The sequence below is a fragment of the Gallinula chloropus genome, assembly GCF_964237585.1.
Source record: "Gallinula chloropus genome assembly, chromosome: 2".
NCBI lineage: Eukaryota > Metazoa > Chordata > Aves > Gruiformes > Rallidae > Gallinula > Gallinula chloropus.
The window spans coordinates 136,824,781-136,846,279 of record NC_140086.1 but is presented as its reverse complement, the minus strand read 5'-3'; the positions used below and the strand labels follow the sequence as shown (position 1 = coordinate 136,846,279).

Genomic DNA, 21,499 nt, shown 5'->3' with positions numbered 1-21,499 from the left:
AAGTTTGTTTCAAAACACAATAAAGGAGTATCACTTTGCTCTCTACATGGAAAATGGGAAGCGTTTCACACCACTGAATTTGTCTGTGATCTGTATAAGTGTCCTGGTTTTGGTCAGGATGGAGTTAACTTCATTTGTAGCAGCGAATGGAATGCTGTGTTTGGGAGTTAAAATGAAAGCAGTGCTGATAACACCCTGATGTTTTTAGTTGCTGGCAGACAGTCAAGGACTTTCTCAGCTCTTCATGAGAAAGGAGGGGAGAAGCCAGGACAGGTGCCCTAAGCTGTCCAAAGAGGGTATTCCATGCCAATGACATCCTGCCCAGGATATCGGGGGCTGACGGGAGGAAGGCCGAGGGCGACTCTGGGACGCGCGGTTCTTGGGGGACGGTTGGGTTCCGGGACAGCTCTGGGTGGCACGGCCTGAGTTGTGTGGTTTGGTGAGAAACTGCATTGTGTATCAACAGCTTCATATATTTTTGCTCTAAAGTCCTGTTAGCATTGTTATAGTTTATCTTTCTGTTATCTTAGTAAACTATCCTTATCCCAACCCACGGGCCTCTTAGTTTCTTAGTTTTGGGGTTATTTGCCCCTTCCTTTTCCCTTCCCTTGCCTCTCACCCCCCCTTCCCTCTTCCCCTGCTCTTTTCCTTTAAGGAGCAGGCAGCTGCGTGGATCTCGGCTCTCAGCCGGGGTAAAACCACGACATTGGACATTGCCAACGTGGGGCTGGACTGGCTTCACAGGCTCAACCTCTCCATATACCTGAAGGGAGCATATAAACAGCAGGGGAATCAACTTTTTAAAAGGGTAGATAATGGCAGGACAAGGGGAATGGATTAAAACTAAAGGAGGGAAGATTTAGATTAGATAGTAGGGAGAAATTCTTTACAGAGAGAGTGGTGAGGTGCTGGAACAGGCTGCCCAGAGAGGTGGTGGATGCTCAGTCACTGGAGGTGTTCAAGGCCAGGTTGGATGGGGCCCTGGGCAACATTTTCTAGACCATGCCTGGAGGTTGGTGGCGTGGCCTGTAGAAGGGGGATGGAACTCTATGATCCTTGGGGTGGGTCCCTTCCAACCCAGACCATTCTAAGATTCAATGATTCTATGATCTCCCTTGCAAGCAGATGAAGGGGTGCCCAGCGGGTCTTCAGCAGGCACAGGGACTGAAGAGTCCCAGCAGTGAGCATAGCTGAGGACAGAAGTCAGGTCTTCCTTGTGACCCCTTGTGCTGAGGTGTCAGGTGGATGAGGTGGCTGTTGGCCTTGAGGGAGGTGGGAGGAGGATTTAATCAGCAAATTTCAACAAGCTGAATAATAAAGTCTTGATGCCTTGGCTCTTCACACAAAAAAAGAAGCGATGCTGCATAACGCCACTTCCCAACGCACATTCCTCCTTGGTATCAAGTGTAGCTTGTCCATGGCTGGTGAAAGCTGCTGTGAAAGCCACATCCACCTGGAAGGGCTCCCTCTGTGCAAGGGGGCGGGGGCGGACATTGCACCCCTTTTTAGGGGCTGAATAGCGGGTGGCATGGAGCTGCTGGCCACCGCGCTCCCAGGCATGCTGGCACTGGCTTTCTGTCGGCAAGGGGGAGAAACGCCCTCGCTCCATTGTGAGGAGTATTAAATGCTTTTAGCAAGCAATGACCACCCTTAATGATTTCCAAGAGAGGAAATGAACCTCCAATCAATTATGACACTTGATTAGGTTACTTAAATTGCTGAATCTCCAGCAAAATCAGCAGTGCCAACTCCCCGACACCGTGTGTGTGATTCGATGGCCCTTATAGTAATGCAGCTCTGCACACCTCCTGTTTTATGTACGTTCCCTTTGCTGTTACTCAACTTCCATCTCATTATCGGGAGCGCAGGTTTCCACCTCGTCACTTCACAACCTTATTTGAGCATCGCTCTGGTGATTGCCCGGTGATTTTTAGGCCTTTTTTTTTTCTTTTTTCCCTTGAAATGCTAATGCATTCCCGATGAAAACAAACACAGGCCTGTGATTGTAATATTGCCTTTGCTCAGCTTTATTTCAAACGAAACCGAAATGCAACTTCAAAGCCATCGAAGCAATGGGTGACTATCATTGGCCTCTGATAACATGAAAGACCACTTTAATAGGAAAGTCTTAAGGGAATTTCTAGAGATCGTTAATAGAACGTAATACACTTATTTGCTAATAATAGGAGTGCTAGGGGTAGTAGCTGATTGGAATACTGAAAATGTGTTATCATAGCACTGACCCCACGGAGGAACCAATGTCCACTCTGCTTCCCACCCCACTGCTTTTGCCCCCTCCAAGGCGGCAGCTGAGGGGAGCCTGCAGTTCCCCTCTGCACTTTGGTGTCACAGAGCCCTGTGCCCCTTCCTCTGGCTCGATACTCCTCCACAAAGTTCACCCCATCTCTGAGCAAGAGATAGTTTTTAATCCTGCACACTCGAAATGAAAGGTCTGTAGGCAACCACATCTACTAAATCCCCTGACTGAGGTGGAAGGACAGATGGCAGGTTGGAAGATGCAGGGTCCATGGGAGGTGAAACAAAATACAGACCCATCTGGGTCGAGTCCCAGGGAGGGTAGGGGTTGTACTGAGGTCAAAGCTCTCCTGAGATCTGTAAAGCAGCTCCAGCAACCTAAGCAAGCCTGGTTTTGCAGGGGAAAGCAAAAAAATTAGGTACTTTTTATGAGAAGATACAAATTGCAGATACGTAGGCCTTGGGTAATTGACAATAGTGAGAACTACACTGCTATAAATTCAGCAGACTTTACCAGACAAAAATGACCAAAAGTGTCTCAGGCTGTGAGCTCCTTAAAACAGCAGAAATATTCCTGAATAGGTGGTATGGAACTCCCGCCAAAACTGAATGCTTTTTTATTACCATTTCCTCACCACAGACCCAGGAGCTGCTGAAACTCTGCGTGACAAGAGAAAGACCCTGTCTGGCAAATCACTGGTGGGTCTGGCTGCCACCCTTACAGGTCTTTTGTGGTGGGTGGCAGGTAGAGGTGCAGCAGGGGACGTCCGCCCCCGCAGCTGCTCCCTGCCCTGGGGTAAGGAGCTGCCAATAACCCCTGTACAACCTCCCACTCTCTTCTGTGTTTATCCTGATCTCAGATCTGAAATGTGTAGCTCATCACAGTATGGGAAAGCAGCTGACTTTGAAACAGTTCAAAGTAAGCAAAACCAGAACACCTTCATGCTGGAGAACTATCTACCCAGAGGAAAGTTTCTGCCCAAAGGACATCCACCTGGGAGCTTGCCATCACTTTGTAAAGTGCACCAGGCCCTGGTGCAGCTCTGCATACTGGACACTGGTAAAACACTTTCAGCACTCAGACATGGGGATGAGGCACAAGTATTCATCCTCATGCATCACATACCTTCCTGAGGAATGCCGGATCCTTTGGTTCTGAGGTGGTCCCAGCCTGAATTCACTATTTCTTACCCTCTTCAGCTCAGTGGCTGTTGTGGCTTTAACGTCTTCTGCATTTCCACATCTATCTTGGTGTCTCTACAATTACATTTTTTCTTTCCTCATATGTTTTTCTAAACCCACTAATATAATATTTGACTTACCCATCCCCTCCCAAACTAACCACATATTTGTGCTCAAGATTTTCCAGCAGTAGGTTGAAGAGATTCAACTCCTTTCATGAACGTCAGGCAGTTTCTCCAATCACTTGAAGTCTCAGTGAGAGCAATCAGCGATGACGATTAACGGCGCTCACTACAGAGCTGATGCTGAAGTGCCTCAGATGATCACTGTTGCTCATCGTAGCAGTAAAAGTCACCAGCTTGCATCATGGATACATCCTCCCATGAAGGCAAAAATGCTCCTCCATGACCATTTCCCCACCCAAAATGGGACACACAGTCAATGCCAGTGACACATCTCTGACAGGAAGCTTTGGCCGTAGGGATGCTCCTCCCAGCAGCATAGAGCCTCTGGTCTGACCCCTTACAGCTGCACAAGAGCTTCACTGTATTAAGGTGGTTAGTTTCTACTTTGACTCTTTCCTCTGAGCTACCTTGTGAATATGTGGAACAGGAGAATATTTACAGTTCTTGCTATGGGGAATGTTCTCTTGAATCTGTGGTCCTTCCCTGCCCCTTTCTCCCACCTTTGAAGCTTTTGTGGAAGTGGCACAGGTGATACCAGCATAAGACTCTGCCACCTACTAGAACTGACTTCAGCAAAGCCCAGGAGGAAGCTCCCTGAGTGCTCTTGCTAATATGACTATCTATGTCTCCAATTGATAGAGCTGAAGCTCATGGCAGAGTTTCTATCAGGATGGACTTTAGCCATTGGACTCCAGCCAGTGCCCCTTGGAAACACCAAATGTTTGGGAATACATACACCTGGCTTGATATTTCAAAAGTTTGTGAGGAGTTTGGATCTAAGAGGTTGTGTTTAAGACCCTGCTTTATTTAAGCCCTCTGCAGTCTTCTGAAGGAGGAGCGAAAGGAGACCTGTGTCCTACACACAGAACACTGCCAGCAGTCCAGGGGTGCCCAGGGAGCAGCTCCATATGTACTGCAGACAACCCTGCAGGCTTTCCTCAAGCCCATGGCTGCAGATAATTCTTACTTCACGTTCTCAGGCTCCAAGCTGCGATCCCACACCGATGTGAAACCAATACATGCCCTTTGACATTAGTCAAGCTAAAGCAAAAGAGAAGGACCTGGCAGGCCGGCTGCCTGATTCAGTGCCTTCTGTCACAGAAGAGGTTAGAGATGGAGGTACCATACAAACTCACATTGTGTATTATTAATGCACAGCAAAAATCACTGCAGCACCAAGCAGGAGAGCAGGAAATCCATGATAAGAAAGGACTGAAGTGATCATATGCACTTATCCCCTTTAACATGTCCGTGTTTCCATACTGTCATTCTGGCATCACACCTACACCCTCTTGCTCAGCCATCACAAAGCACCAAGAAGCCTAATCTTGGTTACCAGCTCCATGGTAGGCAGACCACCACATCTGAGAGAAAAATATTTCGATGGTTCAATTCAGAATATGCTGTACAAATGTACACCCTGAATTTGTCCCACTCGATCTCCTAGTCTCTGTCATACTCTGCCTTTACTGTGAGGTTAAAAATCCACCTCCTTATGGGACAATTTTCTTCTCCATAAAGGAAATCAAGAACTATGATCAGATCACCACTCAACTGTCTCCTGGATAAAACAAACTGCCCAAGTTCCCAATGCCTTTCATGTATGCTGTTCTTCAAGCCAGGGAGACTGCTCATTTCATGTCAGCCTTGTGAATCCAACAGCAGCTTGGATCCAGTCCATTTTAACCACTGAAGCTGAACTAGAGTGTCCCTTGCTTCATCCTAACCTCTTCACTCAGGAGACTCTTCTTTCCTTTCCTCTGCCTGCCCCCAAACATCCATTATTTGTGCTGCTTTACCAATGGCCATCACAGCCCACTCCATCTTCTGTTGCAGCATATCCTGTGTGTTGTTTCTGTCTCACTGAGAGTCTCGGGGCAGGGGGGCCATGTCTGATGCTGTGTTTGTAAAAGCACAGTGCCTGCCTGGTGTGACAGAAAGCTACTTGCTAAAGTGTGTATTTTCTCAATAAACAATGTAACCTGCAAGCCCCAAATACCTGTATAACATCAAAGTTATTTTTAAAAAGAACAGCAATTTCTAAATATGCCAGTGCCACTGAAAAAAAAAAAGAAAAGAAAAAAAGGAGGCTATTTATAACTGTAATATATATATTCTATTTAAGATGAGTCACGCAGCTTCTGTGGCTCCATCAGGTTGCAATCACAGCTCTGCCCATCGGTTTTATAACTAGTCTTTTAACTGCTGTAATACCTCTAAGGCTTACCCCACGGCAGACCCTCTGACCCTCTTTGTGGTGCAGACAGCAAGCACCTACAAAGGAGAACAGACAGTCTCTAACAAGGCAAGCTTCAGCCGAGTAATGCCTAGAAATGACATCCTGGGGAAGATGCACAGTGCCGAGGTAATCACACCCGTGCTCACAGGCAATGAAACCGTATTTTGCTCTCTTTTCTAATGGACATTGATCACAGAGTAGCCAAGCAAGGAGCAGAATCCAACGCACATTTTCATGAAATCCCTTAAATTTCTTAGCACCTACTAATGCTTCATCTGTGAAATGTCAAGTCAGAGGCTGTGAGAAAGCCATGTCCCTAGGCTGAAGCCAAGGCTCCCAGTACACAACACTGGGCACCCATCTCGCTGCCACATCTGCACAGCCCGTCTGCTCTGCAGCACCAGGGATCGGCTGCAGCCAGAGCCTGGCTCGGAACAGAGCCCAGAGCCACCCAGTTGTAGCACTGAGTGCTCAGGAGATGGGGCCTGCGGTGGGAGAGCCTGAGAAATAAGCTCATATCTGTGGGGTGAGGCCTACTTTGTGCTGCACCCTCTGTTTTTAACATGACCCAGAATGATTTTTTTTTTAAAAGCCACTGAAGCAATAGTCTTGTAACAGACCCCTCTGTGCTACTGGCTGCATTAGAGGTCCTGTCTCTTTACAGGGATTCCACATTTGTGTCATGTGATGTGCTGGCATGCCCTCTCAGACGCTGATTTCTGCTTAAGAATTATTTCCATCCTTTGCCATTTTAACCTGCAGGTGGAAAAGGGTGGTTTTTATCTGATGACCTCCAGGGCCCCTTGCTGCCACAGCCTCCTGTTTATCCCACCATCCTGTCAGGATCTTTCTACGTGGCAAACTGCTGCCCAAGAACACATGCTCAGGTCTCAGCTCTGCCAGTTTAGGCACCAGCTCACGCTCCCCCACACGTAGGGCACAACAGACAGCGTGGGAAGGGAGAAGGGAAGCTAACGTCTGAAATACTTTAGAGTCAGACTGATCAAACTCTTCTGCTAGAGCTTTTGCCTCTTTTTATACATTTTGACCTCAACCAATTCTCTTTGATGCAAGAAAGCAGTACTGAGCTAGCGTGAATGGAATCATTACACCTTTGTTTTCTGGATTTGCTGGTACCAGCTAGCCCCCCAGTGCTCTCCCCAGGGAGAATTGCCTGTATAGCATCAGTTCATTACTAAGGTTTCGAAAAACAAGGCCCCAACAACGCTGCCAGCTTGACAGCATGGCTGAACAGCCCCGTGATTGGGACAATCTGTCCTTTTAATCTTTATGGATGTTAGAGGCTTATGTTTTATAGTTCCACTGCATCCTATCTGGACACAGCAAACCAATACCACCAGAAAAGGAAACAGAGCCCACCACCCACCCTCCCCAGCTGCCCTAACTTGCTTTTTACATCTCACAGACTACCGGGTCCCTTGGGAAGAAAGTGCTTTCATTTTGTTCATGGCAGGAGGAACCCAAAGCCGGTGGCTGGAGTATTATTAGCAGGGCTGGTTGCACATCCTCAGTGAGTCACTGAGCTGCTGTGCCTCCATCAGGTGCAATGTAAATCCAGTCCAGTGCCTGTTCCTTTTCATTAAGAGCCTTGAGCTCACTGCAGAAAAGATGAAAAGGGCTGGTCATTATCCATTTCATGTGACCCATTCACTTGCTGATGGGCTGGTTTTCATCTCACTGACCCGCCTGTAGGCAAGCATCCCCCAATAGCCTAATCTGCTTTTTTTTTATTCTCCACCATTTATTTTCCTGGGGGCCTTGTCAGTGGAGTCAGAAGCATTAAAAGGTTCCAGCTCACGCTAACAAATTCCAGAAAGTCTGATGGTTTATTATGAAGCCAGCATAGGAAGGATATGAGAAGAACACGATGTAATGAGAGAACTGAGGAGATGCGGAGCACAGCCACATCCTGGAAACGTGCAAAGGTGAATGGGAAGGGGAGGCGGGGAGCGTTTGGAAGCCCATTAAATGAGGGCTTATCATCCGATTTATGTAAATCACTTCAAATGCCTTCATTTATTAAAAGTATTAAGCTGCATTACTGTTTGCCTTTGGTCTCCTAATTTGGCTGCTAATGTCTGAGACAACTGTTGAAATTAATTTGAAATTAATGTTCCTATATAATTACTTAATGAATCTCACATTCACTGCCCTTAGCTCTCAGCTGACAAAGGATCTCACCCACCGCATGTAAGAGGTTGGAATACTGACTGTGATTTTAAAGCAGTTGCTAAATTATAGTTTGCAAATATTTTACATTTATATCACACACTTCATCTTGAAGGATCTCAGTGCATTTGAAATGTTACATAACATTAATTCTTTAGTAAAATTCCATCACAAAAACTTTCTGGGCATCAATCTTCTTACTTCCCTGCATGTCTTGGAATTAAATCAAATTTAGCTGTATTATTATGCAAACACAAAATCATACCTGCATTAAAAGATTATTATTAGGGCTGTAAAGTCAGACACTTAAAAGATAGGAAATGCTGGAACTGTAACCGTGCAATACAAATTCCTTTTTCCATACATATGCATTCCTGTAGACTTCAATTTTACAATCATATATTTTCCTATACTCACCCCCTCCCTCAGGGGACTTATTAGTCCTTGTTAGTGTTCAAGAAAAAACAGGGTAAGAAAAAACAGGGTTCAAGAAAAAGCTAGCAGGGGAAGGCAGCAACTTGTGGAGTCCTTGCCTCATTCCTTACAAAAGCTGCAAAGGTTGTAATGCGTGTTCCTCCTTTTCTGGGTGGCTGACTTGATACCCCATAAATCCTGATGGGCAGAAACGCTGAATATGCACAGCAGTAACTGAAGCTAAAGAAATATTCAAACGTGCAGAGCATTTTACATTCTACCAAATTCAGTGAAACATGAGGTCCTGGGGTCTCACAATGAGCACTTTAAATTAGTGTACACTTCAAAGAGGGGAAAATGCTTCTCTCTCTCTCTCTCTCTCTCTCCCAGGGGTGGTGGAAACCATTTGCAAAGAACACAGACCACAGTGGTATGGAGACCCCAACTTACTCGTTCTTTACAGCACAGCATAGACACAGTGCAATAAGCAGGGAACAGGACACGCTGTGACCCAGGAGCAGGGAGTATGTAAGGAAGCTGTTCATGCTGTTGTGGAAGCTAGTGGAGGGGCAGGGCCCAATGGACTTTTCAGAGACAAAGGGGCTAAATTAAAGGCTTTCATTTACCTGCTTTCCAGGCAGCCTTCATTTGGACTGCTCACGGCTTTGTGTGTTTATCTGCGACTCTGCATCTCTTCTTACATACGTATAGTTTCTTAAGGAGCGAGGTAAAGTGGGAGCACCAGACTCCTTAGCAGTCAGGGACCCTTCAGAGCTTTCTTGTTAGCTCAACAGTGCTTTACCTCAGGACTTTCTCAGCATCTAGGCCAGAGTGAGTCAACCCTCCCCACACTGCAAAACGCCACCTCAACTTTCACGTAGAGCTGTGAGCCACACACCATGTACCCCAGCATGGCTCGGACTGACACCGTACCCAGAGGTCTCACAGCCCAGCTGAGGAGCAAACTAGTGAGGATAGGTCCTCAAACACAGGGTGATGACAACCTCTTGGTGACCTGAATCACCCACTGACAAAGCACTCCTGTCTCCCCCACTTTGTGCATCTCTCAGCCAACAGGGATCACTGACTGGCACATCATCAGGAGAGATCTCTAAAGAAAGCCTCTCCCACCATGGCCAGCCTAAAAACCTCAAGCCTCCAAGCATATGGGAAGATTAGTTCCGTTTAATATTGTATTGCAGGCAAATTAGGGAGAATTGTTATGGTGACATCCTGGTCAACCACCTCAACTTCCTTCTAGAAGACCAAAGCTGTCAAAGATTAAAAAAAAGCAGGTGGGGGTGTGAAGAGGGAAGTCATTAGCTTGTCTCAAAATAAGCCTTTTTAACAAAAAACAGAAAAAAAATAAAATAGCCAGTCTGAAATAGCTTGGTTCCCAAGCCATTTTTATACTAGAAAGCTTAAGAGGATCCATATGACCATGCAATAAACTTGAGGATTAAAAAAAATTAAGACTCTAGTGGTAATTATACAGGCCAGCAGCTTCTATCGGTGCTTGATTTTACAGTAAGCTACATTCCCACAACTTTTGTTTACTCCTTTGTAATGAATCTCTTATGCAGCCAGCATTACACAACTGTATCATCCCACTGACCTTCCAAGCAGATTGTTCTTTTTTCCAGCTGCAGGTTAACACTGCACGAGCACAGCACCAGCAGAAAACCTCAGCTGGGGCTGGCCTTCCAAATCTGCTTTTGTGGAGGAAGTGGAAAACAATGCTAACACAACTGCAGCTCAGCAAAAAATAACATTTCTTGAGATAAAGATGCTTTTCCACCCCCACAGCTTCCTCCTGCCGCTGGCAATTGATGGGACAGGGCTGCTTTAGCCAGGCTCCCGGAATCCTTGTAACAGAAAGCAGCTGTCGCTATCCCAAGGTTACACCAGGCATCTCCACAACTCTTCTGCTGTCGTCTTTGGTCAGTCTTGTCACTCAGCTTCCCAATATCGATATGTTAATAACACCAACAATCCCAGAACTGTACCAAACATACTCTGTTCTTAAACTCCCAATGCTACCTTGAGGACGCTCACAGTGCTACTTGCCACTCAACACGCAGACGTCTCGTTTGCTACTCATTAAAGCAGGAACTCCAGGACTCAGGACTTTGTATTCTGCCGAGTCAGGCTGCACGAGCCACATGTTTCAACCTGAACAAGTCAACTCACTTGAGCTTAGGGCAAGGCTACTGGGAATGGCTTCCCTCTCTCTTCCCAAGCAACACTGAACTGGACAAACCAAAGACATCCAACACTAGCTGAAATACTGTTTTGGTGAACCGCTCTGATGGCAATGGAAGGTCTCAGTCATCACCAAGCTCTCTGCAGAAAGCAGTACGGGTCACAGGAAGTCTCACCTCCACCATAAATACAGCACCACCTATAGAATTTGGGGAGGGGAAGCTCCCTAGCTTTTTGCATTAATAGATGCAATTATAACACAAGATACTAATTTAGTTAAAGTTAGAGCATTTAATACAGTTACTGCATGTCCATCAACTTTTATTCTGAAAGCTCACTAAGTAACAATTGTCTCCGCTTCTTCACAGTGAACTGCTGAAAAAAGCAAGTGCTAATTCAAGCTCCATGAGTACGCTGCTCTATTTGCCCCTTTCTTTAAAAAAAAATAATAATAAAAACTTGCAATCAGGGCCTACACTTGCACCATCGCTGCATCTCCCCACGTCTGGGTACACCAGCTTTAACAGCTCCTTGGGGGAGGATTCATGGAATTGGTAATATGGTTTGTAATTTCCACCTTCTGTTTTCTAGTTCAGGGAGTAATCGAATCCAGTCACTACTGCTGTATCTATCTGGCAACTATTTGTTGGCCTCCATGAAATGAGTTGGGAGTTTGATTTCCGTTCTCAGCAGGCACGTTTGTGTGATACTGATGAACTGCTGTAACTGGCAAATTGGAGTCAATTTCAGCAGCGATTCCTAGGCTTAAATAAGCATGGGAATAGAACTTTTCACCTCCAGAGAGGTTTGAGAAATGACAGGACAAGTTTGGATTTCTGCCATTGCAAAGCGCACTTTAAAGTGGGCTTTATCTTCCCAGCCTGTCACGACACCCGCGTGAAATCACTAACAAAAATAAAACAAGTCATTATGGAGTAAAAGAAGTCTGGAGGCAAAATCAGCTTCTTTTTACCTCTGCTGCATTTTAATTGAAACACATGAGCATTTTATTTCTTTTTGACACATCCCCTATAAGGAAATGTTCATGGATTTTCATCCTGCTAATGCTTGTTTCCTTCCCCATGATGGGAGCTGGTGCAATACCCATCTGCCACCGACAGATCATGAGTAGCATTCTAGGCAAGTCCATGAATTCTGTCACATAAGGCGTTTCAGAGCTGAAATACAAGTCACCAGGTTAGTAGAGGCTGAATGTATGACCAGGGTAAGATTAAAAATTTTATTATTTATACAAAACAATAATAAATCCAAGCAGATAATGAACTAAGTGTGTCTTCTCATTTTCCACCTTCTCTTCTTTTCCCAATATAGTCTATCCACAGTTCAATGTTCAACCACTCCATATCTGGCAAAAACTATGAGGTTTCCATCTTGTATCCATGTTTTTCTAATTCAGCTCTGCACAGAAAGAGAGATATATTAAAACATAGAAATTAATATTGTCCAACACTTGTGTTTTAAAAAAAAAATTAAATACACTGCACAACATGTAATTATTTTAGGAATAATATGAACACCACACTACTTTTTGGTTCATACCAATAACCTTAACCTCACTTACACAATAGTTTCCAAACTTCAGCTTAATGTCTTAGATCACCAAAGGTGAATTCTAAGCAAAAAATTGAAGTACTTGTTTGAATCAGTTATTGTCCTCTGACCCACCGCAGCTGGACTACAACTATATGGCACCAAGCAACACCTGTGAGCCTGTAACAACTCCAGATGCATTAGAGAAATCAAAATATTCTCTTACAGCAGTTATTCTTAAAATTCCTTTAAATCAAATTATCTCACTAATCTGAGCAATTTAAATGCACGTACTTCCAAAACAGCCTTAGCTTTTTTTCTTTGTTTTAAATAAAACAAACTGGACTGCACAATTTTTCAATCATGGTGCAACACACCTTCCAGGGAACAATTCTGAGAGGGGGAAAAAAAAACTTGCTTTGCACCCCTTAGTTGTGGCCAAGACAGCAAGTCAGCAACTGCAAAAACACCAGCCAGAACTATGTCCTGTTTCATCTCCACAGCGTATGTGTATCTAGATATAACTGTCCAAACCTCAAAAAATATTTCAGCTTACATACTTAACAGCATAACTTTAGAAGTGGAGGACTTCAGCATTTCCTAAAGATGAAATAAAAGCATGCTGCAACCAAGCAGCATTACACATAGTTTGCTCCTCACCTAACATATCAAGGGATTAATTATAAAATGTGACTTTGTGTTGATGCTTGAAGCAGTTTAAGTTATAACTATGCATCAGTAAAGATCAAGTGAAACTGCAAGTGACAAAGAAGATTAAACAACTGGATTAGAGGGACCAAATGGCTGTCACTTTTCTTAACACACGTGATGAACAATTATTTTGCTAATGGACAGCGTGATCACCACACCCCAGAAGGGAACCTTAACATTAATATATAACTGATGTCTAGAAGATCTGTCCATTTGGACAAAGAACAGCTATGGTATTTGAAGGTACAGAAAAAAATTTCCAAAACAACACTTTGCACACCACATAGTGTAGAAGTGATCATCTTGGATTCCTGCAGTGCAATGCAGGATTTTCACACACATGTAGAAAGGGACTTTTTTTCATTTCAAATCAAAAAAGCCTGACAGTATCACAATTTACAGAGGTGTTTGTACTGTTTAAGTTCTGTAACACAGCAGAAGCCTAAACACATCTATGACATTAGGCATACTTCATGGGTCATGGTGCAATTATTAAAGGATGAAATGCTCATCAGTACTCGTCTCTGCTGTAATCCCTTAAATCTGGTTCCAAAAGGTTTGAGACAGAAAAGTACAAAGCAGAGCTCTTATTTATTTCAGTATCACATCTCCATTTTTTGAAGTAACCAGATTTCAAGCTTTCAGATATACCTAAATATTTTACCCATCTTCTAGAACAAAAAGTTACAAATAAAGTTACCTTAACTGATTGGAGAAATCATCTTCTACATTGTCATCATCCCAATTGTCCTCCCAGACATGCGCATCTTCATCTTCATCTAAACCAGTCCAATCTGAAAGCAAAACAAACAAACGAGGTCTAAATACTGTACACTGCACTGCTCTGGGCCTGTGTCTTTCTGACAGGTGAGCTCAGCCCTCGGGCAAGATCGGCTTTTGCTGGTAACAAATTTTTCTCTTTAACAGAAGAGTCGGGATCACATTTAAATGTTTATGAGCACAGAAAGATCTAAAAATACCCCCCATCGCAATTTCTTCAATTACAGTGAAAATACAACTTGGTGAAAAGTATAATCATTACACACTTCACACCATGGCTTGCAGGATTGCACATTTAGAAGAGACATTTTGCATACAAATAGACAAACTGGTACGCCATCATAAAGAGAAAGCAGTACTGAGTACTTGACTCCTAAAAGCTCAACACAACACGTGCAATTCCAGCTTTGCCTTTAATTATTTCTTCTGATTACAAAAGTAAATATATATCTAATGCCTTTGCCAAAGCATGCACACAGATTCTCAGTTGACTCAGATCAGATGCAAACAGTTTATGCATACATGCCAAAAACGTATCTGTCGTGCATAAGCAAAAACAAATTGAGGGAGGCATCCACAAGCAGCAGTTGCTTATCCATAACCCCTATTTCTGGGTCCTCAGAACAGTAGAAGCTGTTTCCTTACAGAGACAAGACACTAAAATTCCGCTTGCTAACCTAAATTCTATTTTTCCTATAAAAATGTGGCACATCACCCTTCACAAATTACTGATCACTCACTTAATGTGTCATTATTAAGAAAAAAAAAAAAACAACACACCACAAACTTAACTACCTAGTTTAGAAAGACAACATGAAAATGAAGAATCAGGAAGGCTCAGAATCAGTTTGTAAATTATACAAGTCAAATAATACTTCACTGGGGAACACAGTTTCTCAGTTTTCTTCTACTGACAGACACCAAGTTTTTTTTAACATAACTACAATAAGAAGGATGCCGATTTTGACACCTATGACCTTGTATTTCTTAAATTCTAGTAGTAAATTTAAAGCGGTAACACTGCTCTTCCCCCTACAATTCAGTAATCCATCTGCTACCCCTCCAGAGAAAGCTTTGAGGACTAAGGCCTCAAGTAGGGTGAAAGATTAAAAACTAACTCCCTGTGAACAACTAAATTCCTAAGAATAAAGGTTGGTCCTTGCACTTTCTCCTCCTTTTTCCCATACTGACAGGCAACAAAATAAATATTTGAGATTAACCAGGACAGGAAAATCCATTTGTAACCAACTAAAGACACACATGTAGTCAGCATTACAACTAAACTTCTCTACTCAAATAAATTATATAATGGGAGTATATATAATAAAATATATAATGAAGGCATACAGAAATCCTACTGGTCCTAAAGACAGCAAATGAAGGACCTAGGAAGAAAAGGTAAAGCAAAAAATGCAGTATATAAAATGAGCAGCATTTTAATTTGGTTGTTCTGCAAGTTGCTCGAGAGGAAAGATTTTATTGTAGTACTACCTACAAAAATCTTTGTCCACTTAAATGCAGTGGATTTCTTTTTGTCAATATAAAAGCTTTACTACTCACATTATTTATCTGTATTTCAAAGATAGAAAAAGAAAACCAAAGCTCAAAACAGTTTAAAAAAAAAAAAGGTCAAAATTTTCTACCTACTAAGGTACAACTAGCTCAGGCAGATCTAGAAATTTGAGAAGAGTTATAGTAACTCATATTCAGCACAAGAAACAGCAGCTCCAATCACAAAAGGTAAGTTGGGGAGACTGCAAAACCATGCTACAAAAAAAAGTCACACTGAACTAAGAACCCCCAAAAGGCAAATGTCATCTCCCACACTGAGAGGGAGAAATTCTAAATTATATTCTGATCACTGCAGCTACAAGACTGTACAGCATCTTTAAATTGACACTATGCCCCAGAGCTGCACACTGAAATTATTGTTCCCAGCTACATTATCTACCCGTGACTAAATAAAAAAGTTTAAAAAATATATAGTATTGTCTGGGATTGAAAGTATTATGAACATCTGAAAGCCTGCTACCATTAAATATTACTAATATACATCAAAACTACAAAATCAACTTTGAAAAACTTGTCATGGCTGGACTCCTTTAAAAAAAACCAACACCAAATAACCTTTTACCTTAAGAGGGAGATTAAAAAACCAAAATCCTGTAATTTTATACATGACATTTTATGTTCTGAAATGCACCATACAAAAGCTTTTTAAGTGACCAACTGACACATACTTGAAACTGTCACACTATACTCTGGTGGACTTCAAATAAAGTGTTCTATAGAAATAGGACACATCATCTTTGAATACATAAATCTGATTTGAAACATTATATGAAGAAAAACTTTGAGTAAAATAAAATCCCCAAAAGCCAGTGTTTTTATTCCGCAATATAAATTTACATTAGCTAATTTCCTTTAGAACAGTTTTTCTACTGCATAGAAAGTGGTATTTTAATTTGAAAGAACAATTTGCCATGTGTTTGATCACACAGTTACGATTCTTTGCTAAGCACTGAACATTCCAAGTGGTCTGAACGTTCTTTATAACATCTCAAACCCATCATCTTGCTTGAAGATTTAAACGGTCCACTCTAGAGGTTCTTAGTTTCTGCAAGACTGATCAGCAAGAGGCCTGATTGTGGTCACTCCTTAATAAATCTCTCTGTTCTACCCAGGAAGTTTGCACAGTACTTGGTTTTAGTAGCACAGCTAAATTCAAGTAGAATCAATTTCACCTTCTGTAACAGCAATTCAGTGCTCTGAACAATCCAAGGTTCAGAAGCATGTTTCAAAGACTTCCTTCATCCCTACTGGGAATACTAAATAAGATAAACATTTTTTTGCCTGTTTAGGAAGCACATGTGGAAAGAAAAGCCAGTCTTTTTAGCTTAGCTACCATCTCAACCATGGTAATAACTTTTTCTGTCACTAAGTGCAAAGATACTGGTTTTAATGGTACTGAAGGATTCTGCATGCCCAAGGCTTGTAAGACCACTTAAGTCTCGTATAATGAGGACATTACAGAAAAAAAACCCCAGACACCTGAATTTTCATACACTGTGTTTTATACAATTGCTCGTGTTCCACTGCTTGAGACAATTCCCAGAGTTAAGGGCATAGAGAAAGCAATCATGTCGAACAGGGATCTTTTCAAAACTGTATCTGCAAAAGGCCACTGAGCAGCCTTACTGAAGTCCAGATTTCCTTTCCTCATTCAATATATCTGCACCTATGAAAAGCAAACCAACACGGAAACGTTTGTGCTTCAAAAGGTAGCAAGACTCAGGGTAACTACATTGCTCGTTACCTTCTTTCCACATATTTTTCCACCCCGTTTCCAGCCCCCCATCCCTCGCAATTCCCATGTCGAGAGCAGAGGCGCAGTAAGTTTCCCCTACACTTGTGTCCGGCTGCCTCGCACAATGACACAGCACCTCGAGCGTCCTATGCCCGGCACCCTGAAACCAGCACGGCCGGGCACAGGCAGCACGCTCGTGCTCGGCCCTGACTCACGACAGGCCCGGAGCCCCCGCATGACCGGGGCGGGGCGGCAGGAACCGGCGGGGCACCGGGAAACTGAAGCATCACCCTTCACTGAAGCGGCGATGAAGCGGAGACGCATCGCGCCGCCGTGTAGACCCAGAGGGCTGCTCTGCGAGCGAGGGGCCCACTGACAAGCCGCGCCCCGGCCCCACCGCCCCGCTGCCGCCCGTTGGAGGCCGCGCGCTCCTTCCCCGCCTCAGCCGACCGGCCCGGCCCAGGCCACGGCCTACGCGCGGAACCCTCGCCGCTACCCCCGCCGCCTCTTCCCCCGCCCCCATCCCGCACGGCACCTTCCGCCGGGAACTCCTCAAACTCGTCATCCTCCTCCAGGAGCCCCAAGTCCACCGGCTGCTTCTTCTCCGACATGCTCGGCCCACCGCCCCAGCACCGCGTCCCGCCGCCCGCGGAGACTGATGGGATTCCAACGACCACCGCGCCTGCGCCCTGCCGGCTGCCGGCTCTCGGCCTCCTGCCTCACTCCGCCCCCTCACACCGCCCCGCCCACGGAGGCCCCGCCCCCGCCGTCCCGTCTGTCCCTGGCTGGGCAGCCTCACACCGCTCACCGCTCCCTCCCCGCCTCCTCCAGGCTTCCCGCAGGCCTGGCCCGGCTCGGCTCGGCTCGGCTCGCCCCGCCCCGGGCTGCCTCCCCGCCTCTCGCCCGGGTCCCCTCAGGACGGCCTCCCTGGCGCCGGTCGGCCGCCTTGGCCCTCCGCCGGCATCCGCGCTACCTCAGAGCTCGGCCGAGTCAGCCACCGGCTGCTGATTCCGGCGCCGCTGGGCAGCTCCGGCTGCAGCCGTGCCGCGGCCCCCCTCGACCCACGGGGCGCGGTAAGGGAGCAGGTGCCGAGGAGCTGGGGAGAGAAGAGGCCATAAACCGGGATATGCGCCCGCCGTCGCCTGTGCGTGCTCCCGGCCCTCCGCAGCGGCTCCTGCGGCTGCCAAACCGGAGGGTCGCCTGGTGGGTCCCTGGGCAGCAAGCTACATGGCTCCGGAACGAGCTCGGGCTCCCCGGAGCTGGCTGATGTGCCGCACGGGCCGAAGCTGAGAAAAGACGCCGTGTGCGGAACGTGTTTTCAGTGCTGCGAGGGGAATAAATCTGCCCACTGCAACGTCAGACGAAAGTACACAAGCCACCACCGCTACCCTCACATCTGTTCTCTTTACACTCTTTCATTATTGATTTATATTCAGGCAGATCAGGTATCGGCCTTCCGTCCTGCTGATCTAAAACCTGTGTTTGCTGAGGTGTTGGGGTTTTTTTTTACTTCTGGCATTTCAACATTGTTTCAAAACCTACATCTAAGTTGCTCTCTTTCACATTCCTTGTCCATCACATCAGAGAAAAAGGAAGCAGGTTGAAGGAGAGGTTATGGCTATTCAGCAAGAGTTAGGATCTTACATGAAAAATAGAAATGCCTTAGTTGTTTGGTTTTTTTTTTAATATTTCACTTAATTCTAGATTCTGCTGATTTAAACCAAGGCAGGGTTCAAAGCTTACTAGCCTGAACAAGTCTGTGCGTGTGGCGGCTCCAGTGGCTTCTCTCTAGGCGATCAGCTTAGAACAGAACTGCTGGTTTGTTGGAGAGGTTGGGATTTTTCCCTCACTCTGCGAGAAGCTGATTCACAAGACAGTGAATTCAGAAGTACAGCTGGGTTATACCACATCCTCGATTTAAAGTCAGGGAAACAATGAACAAAAACCTGGTATGGGAGTTCATATATAGCTCAGTTTTAGCCCAGTATAAGCATGTTCTGGCACACGGCCACAGTTAAAGCAAGGTGGGAAATGAGCCCTTCTGGCAGATGAAACGTCTGATCGAGGGGTGACGGAAGGACTGACTGACACTGATGACTGTGAAAATTATGAAAACACTGGTTTAATAAATCAATATGTGGAATCTAGTTACAACTTGGTTGGCATTTTTAGCAAGCCATGCATTTTGGAATAACAAATGACAGGTAAAGTCATGAAGTGGATAGGGGTCTGTTTTAGCAGAAGCTTGCACAGATCCATGATCATTCAGTTACTAAGGCCTTTATTCATGTCCTCTGCTTTTTGCCTTGCTTAGAACTAAACTATGGAATTTGCAGTACACTGGGGAATACAGAGATGCTCAACTACACCTAGATTATCTAAGAAAAAAAAAATGTAACTTGGAAACTCCTATGGACAAGTAGCTTCAAGTAACTCTGGAGTGGAAAGCAGCTTGAACTTGTTTTGGTGACTTTGTCTACATATCTGCTGTTGAGAAAAGATACAGCAGTCCTTTCCACTCCCTCTTCTCCTCCTCTGCCAAGCTGCTGGTTATGAAGCTCTTGAATGACAGTGGAGAGAAGAATCTGTACTTCCCTAGGGGATATGGCCAGCCACTGCACAGGGAAACAAGGAAAATCAGGGACTCCTGAAGAAGTGTCTTATGTAGGGACTGACTACAGTCAGTCTCGGATCTGAGTCCTCCTTTGCATTTCCAATCTGGGGAGCGGCGTATTCCTGTATCAGCAAGTAAGCCAAATTTAATCTTATGTTGTCACAAAAATCTATAGTGTCAAATTCTCTTCCTTTTATTATATGTCAAATTCTCTTCCTCTTATTATAAAACTCAAAAATTTTGTTGGTTCTCTTAAATTTGTGGTTTCTGGAGTTTTGTGGTTAAATAAGGAGCTTCTTGTTGAAGACAGAGAAGAGTAAGTTACTAGCAAAGCCAATTCAAAATGAGCTTGAAAATATGAATCAGCTTGATAAAAAGTATTTCAGATATAGCTATTTTACTTGTAAGACTGTTTTAAAGAAATGGATTTTAAAAAAACCCAACATAAAATCCATTGGTTTGAATCTCATACCGCAGGTTTTGGAAGCCTGGAATTTTTATTACCTTCTCTAGGCTTTCTAGCAGATGAATGTATGGATGCAGACCTCACTGTGATTCCTCAAACTCTTTACCTCTCTACTAGTAAGGTCTACAAGGGCATAGGTATCTGCCATGCCATGTTCCTCTCATCAAGCCCGTCCTCTGATGCCTGAAGGAGCTGATCTGTGAGGAATTCTCCACGCCAGCCTTCTAGACCTTGGTCAGTGAGCATGGCAACAGGCTTGCCTTCAAATCTCCACTGTGTCCAATACTGATGTCAAAGCCAAGTGCCACAGCCACCAGGCTGTTTGCTTGGTCTTTTTCTCTCTTCCAAAGTACGTGCATGTATTTTCACTCATGGTGGAGCAGATTTGGCAAGTAAATAACTCAGTCGGCAATACCAAATAGTCTACCAAAGAGGAATTCTCCTGGGAGCTGGTTAATGTAGATGACATACTATACCCCAGATGCATGCTCTTAACCACCAGACTGTACAGTAAACAAGTAGAATGACCTTATCCTCCTATTTGAAAGCACTGATTTTAGTGCCAGGCTTGTGACTGTGATTTCTTAGCAGAGGCATGGTCTTAAATCATGTTTTCTTAAGGTTTCTTACTGGCATTCTTAGGTAGCTTCCTACCTGGTCTGTAGGCTTTGTATATCCCATACCTTACTGCCCCCAGGAAGCATGTATAAGGAACTTATGTTCTTCTGCTGAGAAAAGACATCTTCAAATTCCACAAAGCATCACAGTATCTATAAATTTGGTGGTGCAGTTTATAGTACTCAAGCCTTTTGGTGGATCCAGCCCCATTAATTCTTTAGAGCAAAGTGCATAAGGATTCAGTTATCCAGAACAGATTTTCCAGGGTGAAAAGTTATTTGAAAAATTGCAGAAGAGTGCCTGATCCCTATGTGTGATTGGAGTTTGATGGTTTCTAGATGGACCATCGAGAATAAGAGTTGCCTGTCAGCATTGGGAAAAGGCACTGGTATCTAATCAGAACATACTGCCATTGATTTTGGGTTTGTGCTTCCCAAGTTGCAGTCCCAAGGCTGGTGGCAGTCACCAAACCTGTATCTCACGTGGACAGAGGACACACAGAGCAAGGAATAGTTTTGATCAAATTAGGGAAATCAGTTCCTACGTTCCCAAAATAGTGTAAATTATCTTCTTTCTTGGAGCTGCAGCCCCCACACAGCACAGCAGCTACATGCTGAATAGCTTGATCTTCCAGGACCAACAGCCTGATACTATTGGGTGCTTCAGCAGAGCGGTCTACATGCCTCTTCCATGGAAATTAAATTTTAAGAAATCCTATAGAAGTCAGTGATTCAGGATATGACCATCTCTATTAAAACCTTAACTTAAATACACCCTTAACTGG

At 44.4% G+C, this 21,499-nt stretch overlaps 1 protein-coding gene across 1 annotated transcript; it reads right to left on the bottom strand.

Moving 5' to 3' along the window:
- Positions 1-11,894: 11,894 nt before the first annotated feature.
- SEM1 (SEM1 26S proteasome subunit) lies at positions 11,895-17,696 on the bottom strand. The gene is made up of 3 exons (XM_084279887.1): positions 17,553-17,696; positions 13,631-13,724; positions 11,895-12,087 (listed from the first exon to the last, which is right to left on the bottom strand). Exons 1-3 carry the CDS (start codon positions 17,626-17,628, stop codon positions 12,045-12,047), a joined length of 213 nt encoding a protein of 70 aa, XP_084136013.1. The 5' UTR covers positions 17,629-17,696; the 3' UTR covers positions 11,895-12,044.
- Between the last annotated feature and the right edge of the window lie 3,803 nt (positions 17,697-21,499).